This window comes from Cyclopterus lumpus, chromosome 24 (genome assembly GCF_009769545.1).
Source record: "Cyclopterus lumpus isolate fCycLum1 chromosome 24, fCycLum1.pri, whole genome shotgun sequence".
In the NCBI taxonomy this organism is placed as follows: Eukaryota; Metazoa; Chordata; class Actinopteri; order Perciformes; family Cyclopteridae; genus Cyclopterus; species Cyclopterus lumpus.
In genome coordinates, this window is record NC_046989.1 from 19714006 (window position 1) to 19741259 (window position 27254).

General features: G+C 45.0%; 2 protein-coding genes and 1 long non-coding RNA gene across 3 annotated transcripts; 1 reads left to right on the forward strand and 2 right to left on the reverse strand.

The window, feature by feature from the left end:
* Positions 1–213: 213 nt before the first annotated feature.
* calm1b (calmodulin 1b) lies at positions 214–11406 on the reverse strand. The gene is made up of 6 exons (XM_034527266.1): positions 11259–11406; positions 6612–6642; positions 5706–5849; positions 1678–1784; positions 1224–1359; positions 214–476 (listed from the first exon to the last, which is right to left on the reverse strand). The coding sequence occupies exons 1-6, from the start codon at positions 11259–11261 to the stop codon at positions 448–450; spliced, it is 450 nt and encodes a 149-aa protein (XP_034383157.1). The 5' UTR covers positions 11262–11406; the 3' UTR covers positions 214–447.
* Positions 11407–12670: 1264 nt separating this feature from the next.
* Positions 12671–16328, forward strand: LOC117727168. The gene is made up of 2 exons (XR_004609023.1): positions 12671–13288; positions 14262–16328. It is a non-coding gene; the product is annotated as an uncharacterized LOC117727168 (long non-coding RNA).
* psmc1b (proteasome 26S subunit, ATPase 1b) lies at positions 15489–24101 on the reverse strand. The gene is made up of 11 exons (XM_034527267.1): positions 24050–24101; positions 23467–23520; positions 22762–22858; positions 21981–22105; positions 21606–21791; positions 21209–21337; positions 20852–20948; positions 19270–19459; positions 18782–18933; positions 17746–17900; positions 15489–15800 (listed from the first exon to the last, which is right to left on the reverse strand). Exons 1-11 carry the CDS (start codon positions 24050–24052, stop codon positions 15666–15668), a joined length of 1323 nt encoding a protein of 440 aa, XP_034383158.1. The 5' UTR covers positions 24053–24101; the 3' UTR covers positions 15489–15665.
* Between the last annotated feature and the right edge of the window lie 3153 nt (positions 24102–27254).

Sequence of the window (27254 nt, forward strand, 5' to 3'; positions counted from 1 at the left end):
GAGGGATGGGGGGCGCGGGGGGTTAGTGCTCCGGTCTCAAGCTGCATGCATGAAGAACAGAAAACAGACAGAGAAAGAAGAGATGGCCAGCCCAGACATTTACCACCAGCAAATGGGACTGGAAGGAGTTCGCCAAATGCTTTTGCTTCAGTCTGAAAGTAGTAGTTACAGGGTTTGTTGTTGATATTATTTTTACTTGTTAAGTACTGATGCTAAACTGATCTCCGGGGGGAGGGGACAGGATCACTAACCGTCATTTTCATGCAGATATTTTTGTATATTTTTTATATTTTTCCTGTGTGGACAGAAGGATATTTTATTTCAACATTCAATTATTTTCTATACAGAAACAGTATGAATAAATGAACATTTTCTTTTTCCCAAGCGGTAAGTAAAACTTTTTTTTTTCCTTTTTTTTCTTCTAAGAGGGGACGGGGCGGGCGAGCTTCACTTTGCAGTCATCATCTGTACAAACTCTGCAGAGGGAGAGAGAGGACAAAAGACAATAGGGACGTCAGGTGTAGGGCTTTGGCACGGTCTGCTGCCAGAAAGAGCAGCCGCCTGCTAAATTATTAAATGCATTATTACATTTTTTAATCAACCTGAGCAGGTTCAGAACACATCCTAATTAGTGTCCCCTTTCAAAACAGCTTCCACGTTCAGCTCATTAAACCCATCTGATTAAAAAGCTCCTGCATTGTGGTTACAGTTGTGGATGGTGATATGCATGCACACATACAACATGAAAATACATAAAGAAGAGAGGCTCTCATTGTCTGTGGAGTACATATTATCCATTGTTCCTTGGTACAATGGGAGTATAGAAGTGGGTCACTTTTCAGCCAGGACTTATGGACTGTTCATAATATATCAACAGCATTCTAGAAAATGAGTGCAGTCTCTCGTGTAATGTGCCAACGGAGCGACAGTAGGGGGGAGGGAGAGAGAAGGAGTGAAAAGGCTCCTGGCGCACTGATGATAATTCAGAAGGATGGCTTTCTCCCATCTCTGTTTCAGCAGCATCCATCTATATCCCCTATCTAATAACTAATATAATGTGTGGCTGGCTTGTCTGGCGGTCACCCTCAGAGAAATAACAGCTTGTAAAATGAAGTGCTCTGGTTCCCCTGTTTAATAAAAGCCTCCGCCATGGCCTAGAAACTAAAGCTAATTGTGCACCGTGGCGTTTTAGTGTGCTTCCTTTACTGTCGTCTTTCTTTTACCTTCATAGTTGACCTGTCCGTCCCCGTCGATGTCTGCTTCTCTGATCATCTCGTCCACCTCCTCGTCCGTTAGCTTCTCCCCGAGGTTAGTCATGACGTGACGGAGCTCTGCGGCACTGATGTAGCCATTTCCGTCCTGGAAACATCCGGCATTGAATCAAATGTGTGAAACCGAAAAAAAATCCCACAGGCTAACGAGGTGTGGAGGGAAGAATACCCACCGGATTGATAAACGAGGAGCCATGCCGACAGGCGTTAGGCAGGAAGGAAGTTAGAAAACTTCAACTGACCTTAACTTCAACTTCAGTTATCTTTGAGTCATTGCTTACAGATTCCCAGTTGACCTGACTTCTCGCTTCACATACATTAAAAGGTCAAAATTAAGCTAAAACGTTTGCCAAGCATGGAAACGGTTCTCTAAGTTCCTCATCATACTCTGAAACCTTCATTTTACCTTGTCAAATACCCGGAAAGCCTCGCGGATCTCCTCCTCACTGTCCGTGTCCTTCATTTTTCTGGCCATCATGGTCAGGAACTCCGGGAAGTCAATGGTTCCATTACCTGGAATGGGTGATCAATGAGGCACAAAAAAATTGCTACAATTAGTTAAAAGCAAACCAGGATAAGAAGAGTGAGCATTAAGCTGATGAGAAGCAACTGAGGCACGGAGGACTTAATTTAGTCCTCTATTGTGGTCTCTATTTACGATCCTCCTACGGACCGTAGCCTCTCTCCAGAGGCCTACCTGGCAGTGCAACATGAGACGTGACTAATCACAACAAGGGAGCGGCTCAAAAATCATTTAAAATATAAAATAAAAGATTTAATATAAACCTTCGTTCCTGTGGTAAACACCGCTTTGGAGGGGGAGATCTGTGTGTGTGTTTCCCTTTCTTCCTCAGGGAAGCCCTGGGCAGATGCTGCATATGTTATACACTAGGCAGCAGGATAGCAGGGGGACCCATGGCCAGTCATTCATAATGCAGACATATAGCACAGTGTACAGCTCGGCCTTCGACGAGCCTGGATAAAGCAAAGGCTCCTTTCCTGGTGCCTCGTGTCAGAAGCTCTGGCTGAAGGGGAAGGGAGAAGGCCAAAAAGAGGTTGGGGAACTTCCACCCAGCTTCATCCCTCATGTCCACTTATATCCCCCCCTTAAGTCCTTGTTTGTCCCATTCTGACACTGTGTTTTGGTGGGGCTACTGGCAGCTGCTGCACTGTAAGCGTGCGGTCGGATCAATATCCATGTTACTGTTGTCAAGACAGGATTACCAGGGGATCAGACCCTCTTGACAGAGGACGGATCTGTGAAGAACTCAGCAGCCCACCAACTGACTCCCCAGGAGGGAGGATGGGATTGCTGGAGGTGGCTCTAATGGTGGCGAGCTCTGCTTTTATGGAGACCTGGAGATGTTGGGAGTAAGCGTGGTGGTGTATTGTAATTAAGAACTGCCACTAAAAAAAATGTCAGGGGATTGGAGAGAAGGTCAGGGACGCCGAGGGCAAACCACCCAGGAGGATTAGCCACAGGGGTTGGGGGGAGGGATTGTACGCAGATTAACCAATGAGAGAGCACGCCTCAGAGAGTGAATGAGAGAACGGAGACACAGAATGAATGTGTGTGTGCTTGTGTGTGTAACGAAAAAGGGATGCAGTAATGTGATGGGGCAGATGGTGATCTCATAGCCCGGGGTAACAATCTAAGGACCTGTTATCTAACACACAGAGGCAGCCAGCAGCACCAAGGGAACACATTCTGCCACTGGGGGGTTGGGAGTCGGCCTTGGAGAAGGGCACGACTGCAACTGGAAAACCATCATCTGAGGGGGACAGCGACTGGAGAGGCAAGGCAGCCCTCCGGCCGTATCTGCTCAACTGCACCGCAAGCCAGCTGCTGCGGTGGAGGAGGGAGGGATGGAGGCCAGGAGGGATGAAGATAGGGAGCAAGAGAGAGAAAATGGTGGGAGGGAGGGAGGGAGAGAGAGGGAGGGAGAGAGAGAGAGAGAGAGAGAGAGAGAGAGAAAGGGGGAGGGGTTGAGTGGGCGGTAGAGAGGGAGATGGAGATGAGGGAGCTGTGAAGAGAGAATATAAGGAGTGAACCGAGTGGGAGATGGTGCGAATACACATAAGAGGTGCTGACGCAAACTATGGTAGGCTGAGGCATCTCAGCGCTCTTCAATGTGTGGTCATTGCTCCTCCTGCACCACAAAGCCAACCTCCATCCCTGAGATGAGAGCGAGAGGCAGTGTTGTGTAATGGTGACGTGTGATGCGCTGCAACTAAAGCTAATATTTGTGTTGTGCATTTATTTGATCCCCATTTAAGTCGTTGAACCCTGGATCCTGTAGCAGGTGTGGTGAGCTTGTTTCCCGATCTGTGTGCTTGTGAGACCAACAGCAGCCATTCCTTCCGATACTGTACTCCACACCGTTCATAAATAGTCGGCTTTTACAATCTAATAGCCAGGAGACTAGTTCTTTTCACCAGCTCTCTGTCCGCCTGAAGCTGTCCATCCTCTCTCCCATTCATTCTACTTCTTTGCCGTAGCCTCCTTGTTTGGTAAATAAAGCTGATTTTCAATGGACCAGCTGACATCCCATGGCTGCCAATGTGGGTACTGGATGTGCAAAGCGCATAGAGACCTTATGTAACCACTTTTATTTTCCATTACTAGCTTCATTGCTGTCTGACCTAGATTGCATCAGCTAAGGGAGGCAGAGGCAGAACAAGGGGAGGTTAGTGATGGTGTGTGTGTGCTCCTGGATGTAACAGAGGGGGAGGGGTAGGGCGCTGAGGATGGTGGGAGGGTATTTCAATGAAGGGGCAGCCGAGCTGCGGTGCGATCGATTTCTCCTGATCAATGCGGTCCCATTTACAAAATCCTATAAGCTGACAGAGCAGTGCCGGGGTAAAGGCCCACTTACAGCTCACATCCTCCACTCTGCCGGCCCAAGGACGGTCAGCTCAGGTGCAAACCAACTCCTCTCTATCTTTCTACTTTGTTTTCTGTCATTCTCTCTATCACAGCACCTTTGGGAGACTCTGCAGAGGAGGATAAAGAGCTCTGAATCATGGCCCTGAGCTAACACTGACAGTCCTTCGACACTTAGTCTGCTCTACTCGCCAGCACTGAAAGCCCCTCCTGCACACCCATATCTCTGACGTGGCCGGCTATGATGGAGCTGAACACTCAGTGACTAAACTGCTGACACAGAGGGACACGTCATCTGAAAGTAACACCGGCCAGACAGTTGGCCTGGACCGTTGGTTGACAGTTGGTAGAAAAGGGAGGGAGGTGGGCAACAACACCAGGATGGGGCAGTAATGGATGCTGTACTTAATCCATCATGTAACAGAGCTCTTATCACCCAAGTCATGCAACAAAATGCGTATGTGGAATTATCGTCCTATTCCTCTGAAATGAATGAAAATAATGGATAATTAAATGGATAATCTCCCAAAGGACTGTAGCACCTCGCATTGAGGTAAATTTGCTCTTTTACTGTCAGTCATTTCCCTGATTAAAACGGGGGCATGAATAGGAAAGGATCAGTTAAACTGCTGATCGGAACGGAATGGCCTTACCTTAATACCTAAATATTAGAACCCTTCCTACCTCGCTTACTTTGTAAAATGTACAATTAACAATGTAACTGCTGATTATCCATCACTTAAATACATTTTCCCAGTAGAGAAAGACAGCAGTTAGCACTGAGAGTTTGTCCTGTGCCATGTTTTACCTGCCTGGATAGAAAACAGATGTAAATCTCTGCTGTGTTTGTAATGCAGGACCTTTATGGAGTTAGTCCTCTCTTCTGTGGCTCAGTGGTGAACAGGGTCGTCCTTCAATCAGAGGATCGGCGGTTCGAACCCCGGCTCCAATAGCCCATGTCAATGTGTCCTTGGGCAAGACACTTAACCCTAAAAATGCTCCCGCAGCTTTGTCTATTGTGTGTGAATGGGTGAGTGATGTCATGTGGTGTTAAAGCGCTTTGAGTGGTCGGATGACTAGAAAAGAGATAAACAAGTACAGGTCCATTTCTGTTGAGGATTTATTACTCTACTTCATAGATTTGCCAACTGATATGACGTCTTTAACAGGAAACTTATTCATGCCTGACATTTTAGTAATGAATAACTCATAACTGTAAACCTCATGGGCAAATCGAGAAGAGCTGCACTAAAATGATTATTTCAATTATTAACTTGTTGTTTTTATTTCCTGATAAACATAACGATGAATTTATCCAAAATAAAACATTAAAGAACTTCTCTGATTAATATTTCCATATTGTATTCATTCATCTTCCAAATAGAACTGGACATAAATTCAGAAGGATTGCTATATGACAAATTCATTAATAACAGATGTCATTGTAACCCTTCCCCTGAACTCTGTAAAGAGCTTCTACACTCGTAGCTTGTGGGTCAAGTATTTTAGCTGCAGCTTGTTCAGCCCTACAGTCGTGTGTGTATACTGACCGTCGGCGTCCACCTCATTGATCATGTCCTGCAGTTCTGCCTCTGTGGGGTTCTGGCCCAGCGACCTCATGACGGTGCCCAGCTCTTTGGTGGTGATGGTGCCGTCGCCGTCCTTGTCGAATAAGGAGAAAGCCTCCTTGAACTCTGCCGGGGTGGGGGTAAGAGCGGGCGGTAAGAGTACGCTTACAGAAACGGGTTATGTTAGCCCTCTGAAGACAGGTCGTAAACGTAAATCAAGCCTGTGTTGCTAAAGGCGGCTGGGTTTACTAACTTCATGCTTCTCTGTAAATTGGCCCACCCGAGCGTGGACAAAGGTGAAGTAGTAAACCCACGCAGGGATCTTATCTCAGACTGTGAGAAGACAGAACGATGCAGAGTACTGGAAGTGTACCAGCTTGTGATAGCAGGCTTATAAGCTAGGGGCCATAAAGAGCCATCCAGAGAGGTGCAGGAAATAGCCTTGGAGCTTTAGCACAAGCTAATTAGCCACAGACAGGGTTTGCCTGAGAAGAACCGGTGCAGCTTCCAGTTCTAGTACAAAGGCCACATCATTTATTCATCAAGAATATCAAGGTGCCTCAGTATTCATTCTGCGCATAAGCTCCCCTTAAAGAATGTATTTTTACTGTGACTTCATACGTTTTACTCCTGTCTCATGACATGCTGTAAATGCTTCTTCCTGTTACTTCCTGTTCAGTTTGAAAAGCTAATGATTTACTAAGAGAGCTGCAAATCCTTCAATGTTCAGTTTCGCTCCATGCTTAAGTGTCGTGGAGGCCACCAGAGCAGCTAATGAGGGATGTCACGTTGCTAATGTGACAGGAACGTTATTGAATAACACGGTGTGTAGCCAGTGTACATGTGAGGAAAGGAGTCGGCCATGAGGGGAGTAATGGAGATTCCTACCTGCAATCTGCTCTTCTGTTAGTTGGTCAGCCTGTGGTTGGAAAAAAAAAAGAAAGAAGAAAAGGGTTACGAACAATGAAGTTTCTCAACAAGGGAACCATTCCAAATACCAAACTGTTGCGTCATTACATTCCTTGTCGTCCCCACCCACCGACCACCACACGGCTTAACACTGGCCACAGTGTTCAGGAGAGCAGCGAGGTTGGGCCATCGCATTAGGCCTCAGCTGAAATCTGCTCTCAGGACGGCTAATGTTTAACAAAGACAACAATGCCCACACTAACTACTAGCACCCAATGCACTGGGGATGGGAGTGCCAATCACTTAGAGGACTTCTTTCATTATTTATGAATTAACTTGTCCTTTACTTCTCGGAGCAGAAGAATATTCGGTCCCCTTCATAGCTTAATGCCGACTGGAGTCCACCTTAAAGTTGATACAGATGCTTGCAATCAGTAATCAGACTTGGCTCACCTTATCAAGAGTTCTTTTAAAGGTTGAGCTCCGCTATAAAGAGCTCTACAGAGGCACTGCACAGACTTTAATTCCCAGCCGAGGAGAGGCTCCATGGGATCGAGTCACACCATGTTCAAAAAGTAGGCCGCCCAGTGGCGGTCCACACAAGAGGGACTAAAGCGGATGAAGTGCTGCCTCCAGACCAGGAGAGGTTGTTTCCATGACAGATTTTCCATGGTCATACCAACAGAAAAGAAGGCCTGCTGGGTCACTTCGGCCCCCCTCCCATCCTGCTCCCTGCTCTCGCTGGGGCTCCGTGATGGCTGATAGTGACTCACACATGCTTGAAGCTGTTTTTTTTCAGGCGAGCATCCACTGCCGTTCACATAGAAAGATGCAGCTTCTTTGTGAAGCAACTACTGTTTTCAAACAAATACCATCAGCAGTAAAAGTGTGAATACAAAGCTTGAGGCGCAAATACCTCCCACCCCTGCTTCATATAAAAAGATTCTCTTTTAATTATTGTTGACAGACCACACTGACATTGGGCGATGGGTCTGGCAGCAAAGGAACACACACAGATAAACAAGAGTAGTCACAGATGTGCACACTAACATCCATGCATGTGTAATCTTGTAAATACACACTGAATTCCTTTTAATGGCATTCTTCCTCAACACCAATACTTTCCATCCGCATGTTTCCTGTGAATTAGTCAGAGTAGCCAGTTCTGCCTCAAAGCGAATTCCTCCTGCCCGTCGGTGTGTTTATGTTTGTAAAGTAATCTAGCCGTGGATACCGCCAAGCAAACATCCAATAACAAAGACATCCTTAAATCCCGTGGCAGTGGAAATTAGAGCCTTGTAAAGTCTATGTTTGGAGGTGAGGCTATTTTATTTTTGTAAAACCGAGCCAGTAAATTGAATTAGATTTGGTTGGACTGGACAAGATTCAGCCGATGACACACTGCGAGCTGACATTTTGCTTTTCAGAAACCAGAGGCCTCTCCCTATGGCTTGAGCAGCAGCAGCCACAGGATGGATTGATCCAGCCAGCGAGGGGCTTTATGGACAACACCGGCCGCACTCATACAATTAGCTGACATGATTCAAAGCTTTTCCTCTCCCCCCACGCCCTCTTCCTGTCTCCAGTTCCATTCGTGACAATCGGAAATGTCAAGAGACAAAACGGCTCTGACGACTGCTGACAGGCTGCCTGACTTCACCAATGTTCTCTTTCTCATCCCTTTTATTTAGCTTGTGCCATCTTTCCTCTGTCCCTCTCATCTCTTCTCCTTGCCCTCTCTGTCGAAAAGCCTCCCTTTCTTTCTGTCCTTAGTCACCCTCTTTGTCATGCTGCGTTGCTCTTGCCGACTCTTTCTGTCCCCTGCTGTCTCTAAGTGGACTGGGTGTAGGGTATGGTGACTCAGTGCTATGGATCCTCCCCTGGCTTAGGCCCAAGCAGTCGGAGCCTCACGGTGCTGCTGCACCACCAGGACCATCCCTTCCTTGTCCTTTTTTTCCTTCTTCTTTCTCTGGCACTTGGACTTCGGCCAATACTAACTCCTCCCCCTCCTCTTCCTTCTCCTACTTCTCCAATCCTTATCCCCTCTGTGTGTCTCTTCTCTCTATATGTATGTGACATACTGTTCAGAGGAAACTCCCTGGGATTCACCCTCCACAGCGCTCTATGGACGGGCTTGTTCACTGCCAGGCCTCCAGTCTTATAGCAGCTTGTAGAAGAGTAGGGGTGTGTGAGTGTTTGAGGATCGGGGGCTCTGCTGGCAGCGGGTCGGTGGCACGAGTAGGTCAACCACTCCCTCTGTTGCCCGGGCAGCCGGCCCCAGCAATGCGCTCTAAAGACTGCGGGAGGCAGGAGGCAGTTCACTGGGCCAGCGAGGATGTCATATTACTACCCTTGTACAAATATACTGCATTGCTCACTGTTCACACTAGGTTTAACTTAATGGGGGATGCAAAATAGTGTAAGAGAACGATTTTCTTCATCTTCATCGACGCTGTAGGCACTTTTAGAATTTCTGATCTGTCACAGAGAGGGGTCTAAACAATTCCTGCAGAAGCTCAATTCCCTATATTTACCGAGTGAAAGATGCACAACCAGCTGTCACTCCGACAGATGGGTGTGACACACACACACACACTTCCATTTATCGGAACACAAGCACAAACACAAAGAGTGAGTGTGGCACACACACACTTCCTTTCTACGGCTGCACAGCACAGAGAGCTGAACGCCTCTTCTCTTTGAGGCTGGACAAAAGACAGTGAGGCCTCGGGGCTCGTGTCTGGAAGGGAGGAGGGGGAGAGGATGGGTGTAAACAACAGCAGCCTCCCCACGCCCTGCGGTCAGGGCCGGCCCACCATATGGTGGTACTCCTCCACGCCGCAGAGAGCACTTTATGGCTCCTGGACACTGGGGACGTTGGACATGGCTAGGTGTTGCCGCCAAGCATATCAATTATTCATTGCAGCGGGTCAGATGTCTGTCAAGTTACTAAACATGCATCAGCAAACAAGAGCGTAACAGCAATAGGATAGGGCCTTAGTGTGGATCCACTACTTATCCGATACTTCCAGCTCAATGGGGGAGGCTGTTTCCACTTCAATGGCGGCACTGATGCAGACAAGAGGCTTACGCCTGTGGATTTAACTTTTCAGAGATGCTGATACGCTGGCTAACTCCATAACAATTCTACTTTACACTCCAATTACTGCGCCGTGTTGCAACACGAAACTGCATCGCATACATGGGATATTTGATCACAGCAGCAGGGGGTTGGGGGGTACAGCTTCTTGACTCCCTCGGGGCCATTAATGATCTATCAGACTTGATAATCAATGGATTAGTTTGAAGGCCTCTTCTCCACATGCAGATCATTTCCACTCGTAACCGCTCCGTGTGTGTGTGAGTAGCTCCGTTTCATGAGCTGGTTGCAGATGTGTGCGTGTGAGAGTGTATCTTTAACATCTGGCTAGAAGGGTGGGCTGATGTGCATGTTAATGTGTTTTGCAAAGTCACAGAGGCCTACTGAAACACTGTTTTTTATCAGAATGTAAGCAGCACCAGAACAATACGTAAGCTTTTAAAATATGTAAGTATTACAAGTGCATGAGGGTCCTGTAATATTTGGTGTGGAAAAACAGTCGACTAAACTTCACAGCTGGTGGTGGTTTGTGTCGGACCAGGTGGAGAGAGCGCTTCAACTCACACGGGAGCTGCATTTGCATGACATCGAACATTTGCAAAGAGGCAACCAAATGAGCCGCCGGAGCACCGACAGATAGCACAGGCCGAGATAACCCCAGAGCAGCCCGCAGTGAAGGAGGAGCCGGCCGACACGCTGCAGCTATAACCTTGTCATTACACAATATGGACGCTTTCCGTTGCGGAACACCGACGAGATAAAATAGTGGCGTTACCCATCACGGCTCGGCTCGAGCAGCAAGATGGTGCCACAGAGAAAAGGGGGAAGCCATACGCAGACAGCTCGTTTGTCTCCTAGCGGGGGGGTATGGGCGGGATGGGGGGGGGGGGGGGGGCACCGTGTTCGCACCGTGTGTACGGCGGAAACAAGAGAATAAAACCGATAGCTCTCCAAAAGACGGGTTGAAACATGTCGGCTCTGACAGGGAACGTGTCAGCGTCGGGCTCTCCCGCTTCTCGACACGCCTGCGCTCTGAGGGCGGATTGTAAAAATGCACCCGAATGCAGTTATGGGTGCAGAATTATCCCGTAATGAGCCACAATAGCCGGCCTGTTATTCCGATACCACTCGGTGTAGTCCAATAACTCAATCGTTCTGCATCGTGCAGCCGCGGACCGGCCACCTGACCCGCCGTAGACCTAATAATGTCGTATGAATTGCGCAGTTATGAGGAAATACGGTCCCGTTTTGAAGGTGGACCGTATTTCAGGCATAAATAGGGCAAAGACGACTAAAAAGCCAGTCCGGAACCGAGTCTCGCGCTACCCCGTGCGCGAGCGAGGACATATGAAATGCGGTCTGCGGGCGTTTTCCGTCTCTTATCGGAATCACTGACTGAATATAAAATATAGAACATGCAGCAGCGGAAAGGCATCCAGCTACAACACCTTGTCGCCCGCAGTAAACAGGCTGTGCTAGAATTAAAAACGCTTCCCTCGCCGCACAGAATGAATGACAATACATACCATGGCGGATGGGTTGTGTGCTTGTTGGTCTATGGAGGCAGACTTGGAGTGTGGTCGTTCCTTAGATGGAGTTCCACTGGCGGGTTAGGAGTGTGTATATTGGCCGTGGCCAGAATGGGGATTGCCTGTGTATCCCTCCGCCGCCCTAGCACTGATCGCTCACTTCCTTATTTCGCTTTCAGGGTTGCTGCAGCGGCGCAGTCCTCCAGTAGGAGACATGCCAATCACCGGGGCTGGACCGCCTGCAGCGCGGACTCGCTCATGTGAAAGGACATGATAGGAGAAGCCCTGGGTGTGTGGGTCATCTGTGTTGACACCGTCTTAGTATGGGCATGTTTACATGGTGTACATTCAAATCGTTATTACATCAATATGCTAAATACCCAGCGCACACTGGGATCACACCTCCACAGGTAATGTGTCTCCACAGCACCGGCCTCCATCCCAGGAAACAAGGCCAACGTCCTGTATGGTCCTGTATGGTGAACCTGAATGGGTGTTTTTACATGAAAATACTTTTATTCACGTGGACATTTGCTCTATACAATCACCAACCACCTTCTGGTATCTGTTTGTTTCGAGAAGCAGTGTTCTATGCAGTTTCTAAGGTAGAGCTTTCAAGCCAAGTTAGATTAAGTGTAAAGCTGCAAATTAAAGATAATACCAAATAATGTTTGAGGTATTACTGATTGAAATAAACACCCACATTGGCCAAAAAATAAATCCAATATGTAAATGTTTGGGTATACTAAGGAGTGTTGGTAATTGTCACTTATCTTGAAATATTTGTTTTTTATTGTCTTATCTGTGAATTTCTCCCATGTTTCCATAACCATCACAAGTCATTGTAAAATAAGGATAGTCCCCATCATGTCAAAATAAATCAACAAGCAAATCCGTGGAAGACAAAAATGACAACAATCACACATATAATGGCTATTATGGCTCCAACATGAAGTCCAAGAGTCTAATATATATTAATCCACTAGAGGCCAATTTCTTAATAATTACTTTATAATTGTATCACAATTCTGAACGTGGTAACCAAACTCCTCGGCTTGAAAAAAGCAGGCTGTGTCTTTAAATTGGAGCGTATGAGTCAGGCCTCTCAACTTCACAGAATTTATTTAATAATGAACTTCACTGATCAACAATTAAATCCCAAAAGGCGCATTAGCTTCCATCCATCAATCTGTCTTATAATTACTCCAAAGAGCGTTAGATTATTACACCATCATAGGGCACTAGTTTTCAGGCGCGGAAGGATACCACTAGTGTATGAAGCAGCCCGGTTACACTGGAGAATTTGCCGTGGCGGTTTGCGATGGCGTTTCTGATTGGCCGCTGCAGACCTGCAATATGTAACTCCATGTGTCGGCCGCTTTGATTGGCTACACGGGACCTGCATTGCACCAGGCAGTGGCACTTGACGGAAATATAATAAATATAAATACAGGAAACGTAAAAACCAACGCACCATCCAGCGTCGCGTTTCCAACGATTGATCATGGCGTGTAATTATTCAGATTTGTTTGGTGGAGACGGGTGAATGCGACAGGTTTCCATTGGTGCGGGCTAAATGTTTGATAGGCTCGACATGGGAAGTGCGCAGCCTTACTATTGGCTCCTACAAAGTGTGGTAGGGCTCCGTGGGATTAACGATAAAGCGTGGCGGGTTCGGTGCCTTCGTGTTTAAGCGGCACACAACTGGCGTGCGTTACATTTCACCACCAAAGCGGGCTCGTTGTGTCATTAACTTCAGCCAACATGTCTGCTTCCGCAACGAGGGAGGCAGAATGACCACGCAGAATTCGGCAGAGCGGTTCGTTTCATCGTCTTAATCCACAAACGGACCAACGCTCCACAGTCCGCTGTGGTTGTGTGAGCGTGGACCCGACACGAGCGCCACCTAGCGGACAAAGTGGAGAAGTCACGAGCGGCGGTTTACAGCAGCCGGGCGGTAAACGTGGACGGAGGAGACGCCGAACGCCACATAGAGACACGGATGTGTTCTATGCAGCGTGGGCCCAGTACGCACGCGCGCACACACACACACACACACACACACACGGGTCTATAGTTCACTGCAATGTGTGCTTTAGTGCCCCCCCCTCCCCCCTCGAAGCGTCGTTTCGGTCTTAATGTCCCACAGTGGGCCATTCAGCAGAATCATTAGTATTCATCAGAAAATCCCTTGTGAAATAAGACATGATTTATGTTTTGTTTTTCTTATGTAGCAAAACGGAACTAGTATCTGAATTTCGTTGTGCAACCTTGTTGACAAATACAACAACCATGACCTTTGTTTTAGTTCATTAAAACACAAATATCAGAGGGAGGAACATTGCTCTTTATTGTTTGTAGATTGCATATTTGACTGTGCTGCAGTGCTGCCGTTTATATGACAGGCGTGACTTTGTGGCCTGTTTCACGTGCGTGTGCATGTCCTCCATCACATCGTAGCTCGTGTGGATCCCCCGAGGAAAGAGGAACACCTTCATGCCCCATACGAACTTGTTTAGTGGCCTCCGTGAACAGTCCAGCGCCACAGTGTGGCAGATCTCTGCAGTCCATCGAGACGGCGTGCGGCCTCTCATCGGGGCAAGGGACCCTAAGAGGAGACATTTCATGTGTTTCTCTCCTGGAACCAATCAGGTTGCTGGTGTTTTGTTCCCCGTTTAACAGGAGAAATGAGACATTGCATAAGCAGAGTTAGATATTTGTCTTGCTGCTTCGCGTCCCCCGGTCACCACCTCACTCACGAGTACACACACGGTTCTCTGTTTGACGGCGGTCCCTCCTGGCAGCTTCGCAGAGCCGAGAGGATGAGCAGTCACTCACCTCTGGTCCTGCTTCCACACACATCTGTAACCTCGGCGTCATCTTTGATCCAACCCTCACCTTTGAAGTGTGAGTGATGTGTCTAGCACATCACAAAAAACGCCTTCTTTCATCTTAAAAACGTTGCCCGTCTACGCCCCTCCCCCTCCCTCTCCTCTTCAGCTGCAGAAACACTCATCCTCGTCTTCATCACCTCTCGACTGGACGACTGCGACAGCATCCTGTAAGGCACATCCACCCAACTACAATACATCCCTTCACAACCCTGAAGCCCTTCATACCTTTCTGACCTCCTGCACCCACAACCTCAGAACTGCAGACTCCAACCTCCTTACCCCCCGTCTAAGCATCGGACCTGGGGGGGGGACAGGGCCTTCTCCATTGCTGCCCCCTCCCTCTGGAACTCTCCCCCCCATCAGACAATCTCCATCACTCACTTTGCTTCTATTGTTTGTCATTACCATGTAAAGTGCCTCGAGTACCTTTTAAGGCGCTATACAAACAACATTTATTATTATTATGATCATGGAAACAAGACATATCAAATAGAGTACACACGATGAGTGGGCGATAATGTGGATGTGACATTTCATGTTCAGCCCTGCCGTATCCTCCTCCATCAGTGTCTGAGCCTCCGTACAACACCCCCCCCCCTCTTCTTGTACCCCTCCCAGACTCTCTGGCCCAACTCGCCACGCTTGATTTAAAGGTTTTCCCTTCTTCTACTTGCTGAATGCGCTCCGACGTATGAGCTGCAGTTGAAATGCGTGACTGATTTAATAAGGAGTGTTTCCAAGGTGGGGGGCTGCAGCAGTGGCTCCGGAGACGGCCGTGCCAAGCGGTGCGATGCCTGCTGCACGGGGGCCGCTTTCTGCTGAGCACCGAGTTCAAGAAGACTTAAATCAGCGCTTCTCTCCGCACGGCAGCGGAGCTGGATGGACTTCACCGCGCTGGAGTAACGGAACACACTCTGCCAGACGTGCGACCATATACAGAAACCAAAAGTCCATTTACACATTATAGAGTGAGCATTATTGCAAAGACACTGTGCTGCTCCTGATGGCAAGGTCAGAGTAAAATGGTGGTCTGTCTTATTTCAGGTCGTCTCCCAGAGATTTAAATACGTGCCACCAAGTGTGTGGGACTCCAGTAATTAGCGATGTTTCTTTAAAGGAGGGGGGCTGGTAATTCTGTCAGGCTTGCGTCTCGTCTCTGAGCTCTCGAAGTAAGTTTGCATATTGTTACGATCGATTCCATTTGTGACACCGACACACGCAGAGCCTCAACCAATCAAATGATCCATGTGATTAATGATCGCAAGACATTACAGCACAGCGATGAACTCCAGAAAATGAAATGGATGAAACAAAACGACTAACACGCCACGAGCATTTTTAGTCCTTTTATTCACGTAACGGTAACAGGAGATTGGGATAGGCCAGACATGACATGCACAAAATATATCAAAACTCTCTCTGGGGGAGACAGACAACTCGACGGCTGCCTGCCGTCTTTCACGCGGCGATAGATAAGAGAAGGGGTGAGAGAAACATTGACGGGTGGAGGTTAGAGGTAGAGCCCCTCCGGCGTGCCCTCCTGCTTCTTGTACAGGACGTTCTCCTTGGACTTCTTGAAATCTTCGTTGGTGACTTTCATGCGGCGCTCACGCAGAGCCATGAGGCCGGCTTCTGTGCAGATGGCCTGGAGGACACAGGGAGAGGAGATGAACCAAAAGACCACAGTGTTCCAGCATTAGTCCATCCATTGAGTAAGAGATACCTTTGCTTCATTATTAAAGAGCAATAATAAATATACAAAAGATAAAATAAGACAAGTCTCTTGTGACCATCTAATTGTTTTGTTTTTAGAACAGTCAACATCTTTATTGCATACAGCAATATTATCCATCACAACTCGACCCATTTAGTGCATTAAAGTGCTGTTTTACATTCTGGGTTTAATATAAAACACCATCACCAATAACAGGATTATTAATGATGACGCTCTGTCACCACAAGCGAGTGCGTTCTAACGACTGCTGCCTTCTCTCTCCAAACTATCCAAACCAATAAGTGTTTTGGGACTTGACGTCCTCCTTCAGTTGCACACTCAATCGCCACCGTGTTGATGGGGGGGAATAAACAAACAAATTATTTGTCGTCATTTAGTTACTTTAAGACTCGTTCATCCCTACTAAAGAGTCCACGCTGGATTTCGGCTTTTATACATGTGTAAAAGAAAAAGACCGGTTACACAAACGCATGCATTGGAACTGTAATGTGTCAGTCTGAGTTCTGCTGGACCGGCCTGTTGCTACCGGGGCATGGTTTGGGTTCTGCTGGACCGGCCTGTTGCTACCGGGGCATGGTTTGGGTTCTGCTGGACCGGCCTGTTGCTACGGGGGCATGGTTTGGGTTCTGCTGGACCGGCCTGTTGCTACCGGGGAATGGTTTGGGTTCTGCTGGACCGGCCTGTTGCTACCGGGGCATGGTTTGGGTTCTGCTGGACCGGCCTGTTGCTACCGGGCCTCCTTTGTGTTTGGATCACATTGAAAATGTTTTTTCAAGGCTAAACACCAACAAATGTGGATTGAAGCTGAATATTTCGTCAGATAAGAACAAAATAGCGAATTTTGGAAACAAAACTCTGTCTGGAATTATTGGAAATGTTTTATGACGGTATGAAACAATCCAACGTAGTGGTCACTCATGGTGTGCTGGAGCCAGAGGAGACCATCTGCTCTGCTGCTCACATGCTTGTCTTAGGTTGTAGTTTAGTCTCCCCTTCATCCAGCAGCAGAAGTGAACTGCAGCCAATGAGCGTGTCAGCTGCTGCTCTACAGAGTGCTATTCACTTGTTTATTAATATTGAGCGTGTCGAGTGTCCAAAGTGCACATAACTCGACACAGCACTCCCCTTGGGTCTACAGCCACAGACCTGCCAAGCGTGAAGTAGATCAGACGGACGCTTGTTGAGATATGTGAAGGACACACCAACATATCCAGACAGACCGCTTCCGTGCTTCATAGTTCTATATATTTCTTATTAATAAACTAGAAATAGCTGAAGGTGTTTTTTACTCTACTTGTATCCCATTATGACAACTTCAAAGAATGACAGACAGGATTCAAACTGACCACAGGATAAGTACTGGGTGAGATAGTCGAGTCAGTGAGAAGTAAAGCGTTAAATGTAGAGCACATTGAGGATTAACACAACTAACGTATAGGGTCGATACAATAATAATGTAGAAAAGCAGCCCTTGTGGCTTTCCCTCATCTCGACTGTGAACTGGCTCGCTTCCAAGACCTGAACTCACTAAATCAATACGTGGCCACGGAATCACGCAGCAAATGAACAAAACTGACAGAACACATCTCCAGTGTCAAGACGCACCTTGATCGGACCCCCCCCCTTACAAAACCCATGCTGCTTGATGTACTTCTATGTTAAATCTGAGTATTCTTAAAGACCACAAAAAGAAAAACTCACTGGAGCCATTAACCCTCGCCATCATGCAGTTTATGTACGTGTTGGCTGTGGTTGGAAGATGGCTCGTCTTATTTGTCTACCCGTTTTTTGAAGGATTCTTTCTGATATCTGTTGGATCCACCTGCTGTAATACGAGAGAAAACCTCGCTCTTACCTTAATGTCTGCTCCTGATAGGTCATCCTTTGCCAGGATGAGGTCATCGAGGGTGACGTCATCGGCTACTGTCATGCGGCTGGTGTGGATCTGGAAGATCCTCCTCTTGGTCTTCTCGTCCGGCAGAGGAAACTCGATCTTACGGTCGATCCTCCCTGAGGAGAGGAGAAGGAAACCCCGTCACAAACTGGTAAATGGACATTTATAGAGAGCCTTGTGGTCTTCAGACCACTGTACACTCAGAATCCACCCAGCCAATCACACATTTACACACTCAAGCCTTCCAGAGCCGTTTGGGGTTCAGTATCTTGCCCAAGGACACTTCAACAATCGAACTGCCGATCATCTGCTATGAACAACTTTTTACAGTTCTGCAAATTTCAGAAGTTTTAACATTTCATTCAGTAGACTAATGCCAATAACTTACTCAAAACAATTTGATGAATACACATAGCAGTGCTATCAACCTATTCATAAAATATTAATCATTATACAAAACAATTAAGGAAAATCTGTTGCCTATGATGATTCTGCTCACACTTTACCTTTACAGTAAAGCATTTTAAAAGTAGATCTGATCAATGATCAGCTGACCATCTTGTTAACAGTCGATCTGTGCAAGCCTAAAGTAATCAATAAATAACTGCCATTTTAATCAAATTAATATATAAATATATATTTTTTAAATTAGCAATCAAGAGTAAATCATCAAGAGTAAAACTTAAATACTCTTCAGTATTTAAAACGAAGAACGTTGTCCTTATACTGACTTAACCCATTTAACATGCGTCTGTCTGATACATCTTCAACACATGAAGCATAGACTTCTATACAACCAGAGGAGTCGCCCTCTGGTGGTCAGTAGAGAGAATGCAGCTCTAACACATGAAGGATAGACTTCTATACAACCAGAGGAGTCGCCCCCTGGTGGTCAGGAGAGAGAGTGCAGCTCTAACACATGAAGCATTAGCTTCAACCAGGCAGACGGTCAGTGACAAATACAGGCAGAATCAGATCCAATCAGACGCCTACTCACCAGGTCTGATGAGGGCTGGATCCAGGGTTTCTATCCGATTGGTGGCCATGATAACTTTCACGTCTCCTCGGGAGTCAAACCCATCCAACTGATTAAGCAGCTCCAGCATGGTCCTCTGGATCTCCCTCTCCCCACCAGAGTTGGAGTCATACCTACACAACACAGACAGGAAATACACTTTCTTCTTCAGAATTTATCCTCAAATACTCAAGACTCCAAAGCTACAGCTGCAGCATTACATCATGCCCACCTGAAAAACAAACTTAATCTTCCTGTTTATCCATCCTCCTTCAATGTGGTGTTATGCATAGATAAATATAAAGCTGTAATATATCAAGGCGTAGCTAGTTATCACACGTACTAATCCAACACTATATCATCCACCTCAGACTAACACAAAAGGTGACATACATCATTACTGCTCTGCTGCTCTCAGTATCTAAAGTTTGTCTACTAAAAACTAAACGTCTACTAAAAAGTCTGTGTACCTCTTAGTGCCGATGGCATCAATCTCGTCGATGAAGACAATGGAGGGCGCATGCTCCTCTGCTACCCTGAAGAGCTCTCGGACTAGCTTGGGCCCATCTCCCAAGTACTTCTGGATCAGCTCTGAGCCAACGACACGCAGGAAGGTGGCCGATGTCTGATTGGCTACGGCCTTGGCGAGCAGCGTCTTACCTGGTACGTGCAAACCATGACATACATTCAGTGTCACATTTTCAAGTTTACTTTTAGCATGAGAATACAAAAACTACATCACTGTAGCACTAACAAGGGAAAGAGACATTTTAGTGGGTAACAGCTGAGACCTTGTTCCCTACAGGTTTATGTTCAAGCTGCCTAACATCCAATAATAGTTATTGGTAGAGTAGAACAGCACACCAAGGTTGGATTGTAGAGATATTTAAAAGGATCAGTAATGAATACATGTATAAAAATATCACACACCCATCATAAGTGATGAGCATCTATTGTGTACCCTTGACTAAAATAAAGAGCAATATTATATATTTGGTCATTTTATAAACTAGCTTCATAAAAAGGTGATAACAATGTACAACAATGCAGAGTACACCAGCAGCACTAAATAAAGACTATAGGTTTTTTTTTTTTTTTTAATCGCCTTGCATCCCACACATAAGGACAATCTTCTCTAATCGCAACATGCACACACTGCAATATTTGGAAATAATGGCACACTACAGGATATCATTAACACAACACCTCATGTGACATCACGAGGAAGCAGACTGGCGTGGTGCTATGACTAGCTGAAGGCTAAATGAGTGCAGATAAGAAATACACGTTATCTCTGAGAATATTGTTCTCTTCTCAACAATAACAAAACACATACACAAAGTGTAAGCCTTTACAAATGATTCATCCACTTGCCTTTGTGTGGGAATTAAACTGTGTTTCTATAGTACTCCATTTGTAACAGTGATTATGTGTAACTACACAGTTCGATATAAATGACCCTTCACCCATCTGAAGTGTACTTGACTTACTCTATATTTTAACTAATTTGTTCAGTGAGGATTTGATTTGTAAAAAAATACTTTTTTAATATGGAGTACACTTTGACAAAGGTTGAGTTCAACAGAGACCATCACAGAGGCTCAGGGCTTATTGTACTGCTTTATTGAAACCCCCTGCTAATAAGCTCTTTTTACAATTGCTGAAGGTGTTTTGAATCATTTCACCTGTGCTGTAGGGCATTACTGAGAGGCTGGTGACAGTCTCTCACCTTCCCTGCTGTGGTGCCCTTTCAAAAATGTCCCCAATGGCCAAATGGAATTTGCCAGTGAAATCAATCTGGGGTAAATACACTTTCTCAATTTCACTTGAAAATGACTTAATTGAATATCTTGAAGGTTAAGCTATACATGCAGATATGTAAAAATAGACTGAGGTACCACATATTAGTGAAATATTATCAGTGCTTCATTAAGGGGGTACAATTAACTGGGTGGAAGGTAAAGTATATTAATAAGATGTTACATCTTTGCATCCGATTTTCTTGTTTTTTTTCTGAGGAGCCACTGTTCACATGTTTAATGAAGCACTCACCTGTGCCGGGAGGTCCATATAGGATGACACCTTTGGGAGGCTTTATGCCCATCTCCTCATAATACTCTGGATGTGTGAGAGGCAGCTCCACTGACTCCTATCAAACACAACAGAAACTGCACCATCAACCTCAGTGCCCAAGGAAAAGATGTTATATACATCAACAATTCAACCTTCTTTTTGATGGAAACGGGTCACAGTGAAAGCTCTAAAAAGCATCAACCATACTGTGGTCAATATTTGTGTTTAGAGAACTAGTAATGCACATGGGGAGCAGAGGAATGATGCATGCCCTAAAAGTGGTTGGAGAGAATCTGTTCTGAGATGTGGACCAGCCACAAGCGATATTTCCTGTACCTTGATCTCCTGGATCTGATTGTCCAGTCCGCCAATGTCAGCGTAGGTTTCTTGTGGGGCCTTCTCTACCTTCATCACCGTCACCAAGGGATCAGTGTCATCCATCAGCACACCAATCACAGCATGAACCTGCAAGTGACACACAAACACAAGACAACTGTGAATTGTATTGAAGTGGTAGGAGGTGGCAGAGATTATAAAAGTGTTCTTTAAACTGTTTAGGGAAATGTCAGATACTTGTTGACCCTAGATTGATGAATAGTAGAGCAGTGTCATCGTTGGGTAGTTAAGTAACTGTAATTATTACTTGAATCCTACTCTTTAAAAATGTTATCTTCATAAAATGTACATCATTTAAAAAAGGTAAACTTGAATAAGGATTCTTACTAAATATTACCTTGTGGTTGAGCAGGACAGAGCAGCCTGGTTCTAGCAGATCCTTATCCACAAAGGACAGGATGCTGACGTAGTGCTCTGATCCCACTGAGGTGGAAACGATGGCGTGGTTGTCATCGATGATTTCCTCCAGAGTGCCGACAGACATGGGGGTCCCCCGCAGGTCGTCCACCTTTGACCTTTCCTCCTGCAAAAAAGATAGGACCAAGATTATGATATAAGAAAAATGTTAAGATTTGGTCTGTTCTGTAATGTTCTAGTTTGACCAAAGTTAAATACATTGTATGTATATTAAAAAGAACAGGACTATTGTTCATACATTTTACCGAAATATAACAGCGCAAAAGTAAGTTCACCACGTGTCACAAGGACTGACCTCCTGTTTCTCTTCCAGAGGCTTCATCTGCTCCTGGTTTCTGATGAACTCCTCCTCCATCAATAGGTAGTCTTTGATCCGCTCCTGCTTCAGCAGCTTCAGACGGCATTGAGTGTGAGGGGTGACTGGAAGACAAACACAGGCCAGCACATGTAAAGTGTACATTAAAAACTGAAACAAACACCAGTCATAGGGTCCATTGGAACTGGCTGTGTCTGAAGCTGGTCCTGGCCCCTGCTTCCTGCATCCAGCCTCTGGCCTAGACCTGGCCTATTGGCCCTGGCCTCTTTCGAGATGACTCCTGGTGGGCCGGCCTCCTGCCATGGCCCCGATGATGCGCCCCCCTCCTCTATACCCCTTTCTGTTTCATGGATTTTGGAAATCTGGATCGTGGTCCATGCCGACTACTAATTATTCATACATTTCTGTAACGCTGTTTATCTGTACACATGACATCTATTGCTTCTGTCCATCCAGGGAGAGGGATCCTCCTCTGTTGCTCTCCTGAAGGTTTCTTCCATTTTTTCCTGAGGTCCTGGGACAGGGATGTCGTATGTGTATAGATTGTAAAGCCCTCTGAGGATAATTTGTAATTTTGGGCTTTACAAAATAAACTGAATTGAAAGTTGTATCGAACCACAAATAAATTGTTTCACAAACCGCTGCCATTGTCATGCTTTTGCCCCCTCATCATTTACATCAGTTTGTCGTATTTTTATTCAATAATGCCAAAATAAGGACAGTTGATACAATTTACTAAATATCAATTTCACTTTCATACCTAATGGTAGTTTACTGGCAGCATCTGGTCCCTTTGTCTTCTTCTTTCTCTTGCCGACTCTGGTGGGAATTGGAGGCTCATACTTTTTCTTCTTATCCTTAGATTGGGACAAAGTGGGAGGACGTGTCATAAAATGTAATAACTAGAATCATCATGTACAGTGTTTAAATATAGTATGTTACCTTGGCACAAACATCCCTACAGGATATGATAAAGAATATACGTGTATAGCGCCCTTTTACACTAGATGTCATCATTCACCCATTTACATCCATTCATACACTTATGACAGGGGCTACCTTGCAAGGTGCCACCTGCTCATCAGGATATTTGCCTACATTTAGTACAGAAGCTTTTAAAAACTTTTCACATCCAGTTGAGAATAAAGACAGTGGTCTACACTGGTCCACATTGTTTAGCAAACAGCATGTGTATCAGATAGTGAGGGGAGAGAAAGAAAAAGAGTTGAAGCAAAACAAAAAAAATCCCAGAGTACAATATTGAGTAGATACATATCAGGCAATTACTTGAATTTTTAATCACACACACTGGAGCTCTAATTGAGATTTAAAACCATCCTAAATATCAGTTAAATCCGTAAAAAGAATTTCAGTGCCATTAATGAACGCGTTAGTTTCGATCAGAAGATTATTTGGCTCATATAACAAGTTCCGACAATAGCAACAGAAGCTGTGTCATTCTCACCTTGTCATCCTTCTTGCCTCCTCCCGGACCGTGGCCTCCACTCTGGCTTTGTCCCTAAAATAATATCAGACATAGGTGAATAACGCTGAGAGGACACGCATGTATCAGTGCATTGTGACCTTTAAAGAGAACGCTCGATCTGTCCCTTTCTAAATGGCTCATTAGCTGAGCTGTTTACAGTTAACTTGACGTTAGCTTACTGCGCCGTTAACACATCTGCTACATTCAACACGCTACCGTGTAATACTGGAGAGACCTTTAACATTGTCATCAACGATATAACATCACAAATTTCGAAAAAGGCTACATTTCTAACATGAATGACTGTGCCAGATACAGCTAGGACAACGACTGCTGTCAAACGAGAGACAAACTAATGTAGCTAACGTTAGCTTTCGGCTAGTAGGCGCTAACCTACTTCTAATTCTGTTGTGATTTTACAAAGAAGACCTAAAAACACCTCTAGCTACATGGCAGCACGCATGGTGACGTGTCAAGCACTATGAGCAATGTTGTACTAACGAAGAAAGCAGTTTAGAAAAATAAAAATACGAGCCGGAGAGAAAACTGCTTGCTCACTTACCATTGTTACTTGTCGCACTAAAGTGACGTCAGAGGGGATGGCAACACGAAGGGACAAAAGTTAAGGGAAAAAAAACTCCGGTGGCTGGAGCCCCGCTGTGAGAGTCTAATGTGAAACCACCAGATAAAGAGGCTTTACATGCCTCAGGTTTGATTAATACTTATAAACAATAGTGTGTGTGTGTGTGTGTGTGTTTATAAATATATATGGATCAATGACAAATAAGGCTTCTAAGGAAAATTCTGTAACTGAAATATTATATATGCAGAGAGAATAACTTCTCCCTGTATATATATATATATATATATATATATATATATATATATATATATATATACATTTAACTAGGAAGTCACACTGTATGGCAATGGACTACATTTAGAAAGTATAGTTTGCTGAAATCAAATGTTCAAGTCTAAGATTTTCAGTGCAGCTTCCACAGCTGTCAGATATACTTCACAATCTACAATCTTTAGAATAGCACTCTGTGTTGTTATTTTCCTTTCAACTTTATTAAACTCATTTGAATGAACATCACATTTCATGTGTTGTCATGATGACATTTCAAATATAAATTATTGCATATTTTGCATCGCACAGTCAGTTGAGTCCTGTAATTTATTAAGACTTCATGGCATTTATTGTATGCCATGAAGTTTAGCAAAATAATTCAAACTTAACCAAATAGGATTTCATGTATATGACTTTAATGACAGCATCCTCAGTACTGCACAATGTCTCATGGGTGCTCAACAAAAGGATGGCATAAAGATACTGAAATAATACTGTCTTCATTTCTTTTAAGAACAAATGCAGTGTTCACTGTTGGATTAGCACCATGTTCCACCTGAATCTCACACCCTTGGTTTTCTCAGACACTATTTAATTGGTTTGCGTACTATTTACCCTCCCCAGTCACACTCATGCACATGATCAATTAATAGTATGCACACAACTTTGACAATGCATTCCACCCATCCTAATTAAGTCATGATAATTAGCTAATTGTGCAGGGCTGTCACTATTTATATAGCTACAGCTAATACCCCTGTCAGACCAGTCTGTATTTGTAGTACCGTTGAGTCATGAATGGTGTTGTAACACTGAGACCCCTCTTCAGCACATGACTGTTCCATCAGAGTGTGTTTTTATATTGTCTCCAGTCTCCAGTGGGCAGGACAGCAGTCATTCTCTGGGAGTTGCAAAGTTTCTTTGTCCGACTCCGTCCTGTTTACATTGTGTGCGTCAGATTCAGATTCTGTCTGAAGGTGAGATTGTCTCATTGACAAATAGTGGAGACTTCTAGATCCAAGTCATTTTTGTCAGTTCTATGATATAAGTATAAGATATTGGATTTCAGTATTTGGCGATTTGCCCAGCTAGCTAGCTAACTGGGCTAACGTAAGCTCAAAGGTAAAAGGGCTTTCCCTGCCTGGCTTTGTTTACAGCTGACACTATTAAAAAACAAGAAGCGTGTATTAGATTCTACTTCATGACAACATAACCTCCATGATATTGTGCTAAACGGCTGAGGCTTAAGCTGCATGATGGCTGGAATGTAAACTTCCTTACATTATGTTTCTTTCTTTTTATACATTTGTGACTGCATATGTTTCGTTAATGCCGCGTGCTGTCTGAATCGCACTTCCTTCTCAGTTTGTGCTGTGAACTGAAAAGGATTTTGCAACAGATGACTCACAGATATAGTATTCTCACAACAATTGGAAATCATCCTTTAAAAAAAAAAAAATCCATGCCGACCCTGTAAAAAAATATTATTGCACATTCTTTCTTTGCAAGTTTGCAAGGTTGTCTCTCTGCTCTTGTTCTCTGGGAATCAGAGCCACTTAAGTCAGATCTAGGTCCTGGGACAGGGATGTCGTATGTGTACAGATTGTAAAGCCCTCTGAGGCAAATTTGTAATTTGTGATATTGGGCTATACAAAATAAACTGAATTGAATTGAATCTACCAAAGCTCAGATGGTGAGTCAGAGGTCTGCACCTCTGACTCACCATCTTTCTCCACCTCTAACTGCCTCTCGGATACATTTACATAGAGCATAAAGATGTTTTTCTAAAATCTCACTTAATCAAGCATAATATAGTCTCCACGAGTCGTCCTCCTGCTTGGCTGCTTACAGGTTCAACCAAAGTCAGTCCCTCTGCTGGCACGTTATGAACAATGTCTGTCTTTTGTCCTTTTGTGTAGTGCACCTGCAGTGAATCCAGACTACAGGTCAAACATAAACCTCACGCCGCTGAGCTCAAATCAAATAAGAAGCCCTGGAGCGACATGTATCACTGCATTTATACCAGCGTCCTAAAAGCCTGAACAGCATCAGGCTGTGCACATGTCCTCATGTCCGTGCTGTTCAGCAAATGCCAAAATGAACAGCAGTCTTACATAACTGTCATCTCAGACACTGAACATCACCAATTTAGCCAGAGATAGGTCTGTTGGTTTCATTATGAGAAGGGTTTTGTCTTCTGTTTGTCCTGATAGTGAATGAAAGCAATGCCGAGATGGAGGCTATTGAATGGCAAATAACACAGGTGTGAATCGTGTTTGTCTGAGTCACGGATGATGTGAATGAGAGTGCCATTGATATATTCATATTTTGCCATTTTACATTTGGTAATTGTAAAATTAGGAGTTCTGCATTAAAGGTAAACATTCAATTATCCACGAATTGGGCTCCTCGTTTCTACATGACAACCAGCGTTGTGTAATAACTCAACGTGAAACCAAATAGCCATTTGAATAAAGATATGTTTATGTCAGACACGGCATGGAAGTGGGTAGACTCATAGTGACTATTGGGAAGGACACCGTATGAGTGGAACATGAGTCGCAAAGTAGCATGTATTGCATCCTGCTATTAAGACTTAGATACTAGTGCTCCAGGCAGGCTTTGTATTACCATGGAAACTGACTTCCTCACGGGAGAACATTCCGGCACATTGAGCCTGGTCCAGATGTGAGACTCCAGCAAACTATCATGTATTCATGTAGCCGTGATCTTGAAGTGGGTAGCTGCTCGAGGTCAGCTTGCTTGTTAATGGAAATATGAATTAGTCATAAATTCTGTCTTGTACACATCCCAAGTCTTCTGTTTTTATAGGAAGGCCGTCCTCAGTGTCAATTGTCTCTGCATGTCTCATCCTTTTGTAACCTTTAGAAAGGATTCAGGTTGTTTCCCTATC

Excerpts from the sequence above, each read along its gene's own strand:
- calm1b (XM_034527266.1), bottom strand. Across the intron at positions 1,360-1,677 it reads CTTTCCGGGTATTTGACAAG|GACGGAAATGGCTACATCAG; the intron begins GTAAAATGAAGG and ends GGATGTTTCCAG. Across the intron at positions 477-1,223 it reads CGGACAGGTCAACTATGAAG|AGTTTGTACAGATGATGACT; the intron begins GTAAAAGAAAGA and ends CTCCCTCTGCAG.
- psmc1b (XM_034527267.1), bottom strand. Across the intron at positions 22,859-23,466 it reads GAGGCAAGAAGGATGACAAG|GATAAGAAGAAAAAGTATGA; the intron begins GTGAGAATGACA and ends TCCCAATCTAAG. Across the intron at positions 19,460-20,851 it reads ATATGGACCTCCCGGCACAG|GTAAGACGCTGCTCGCCAAG; the intron begins GTGAGTGCTTCA and ends TGCACGTACCAG.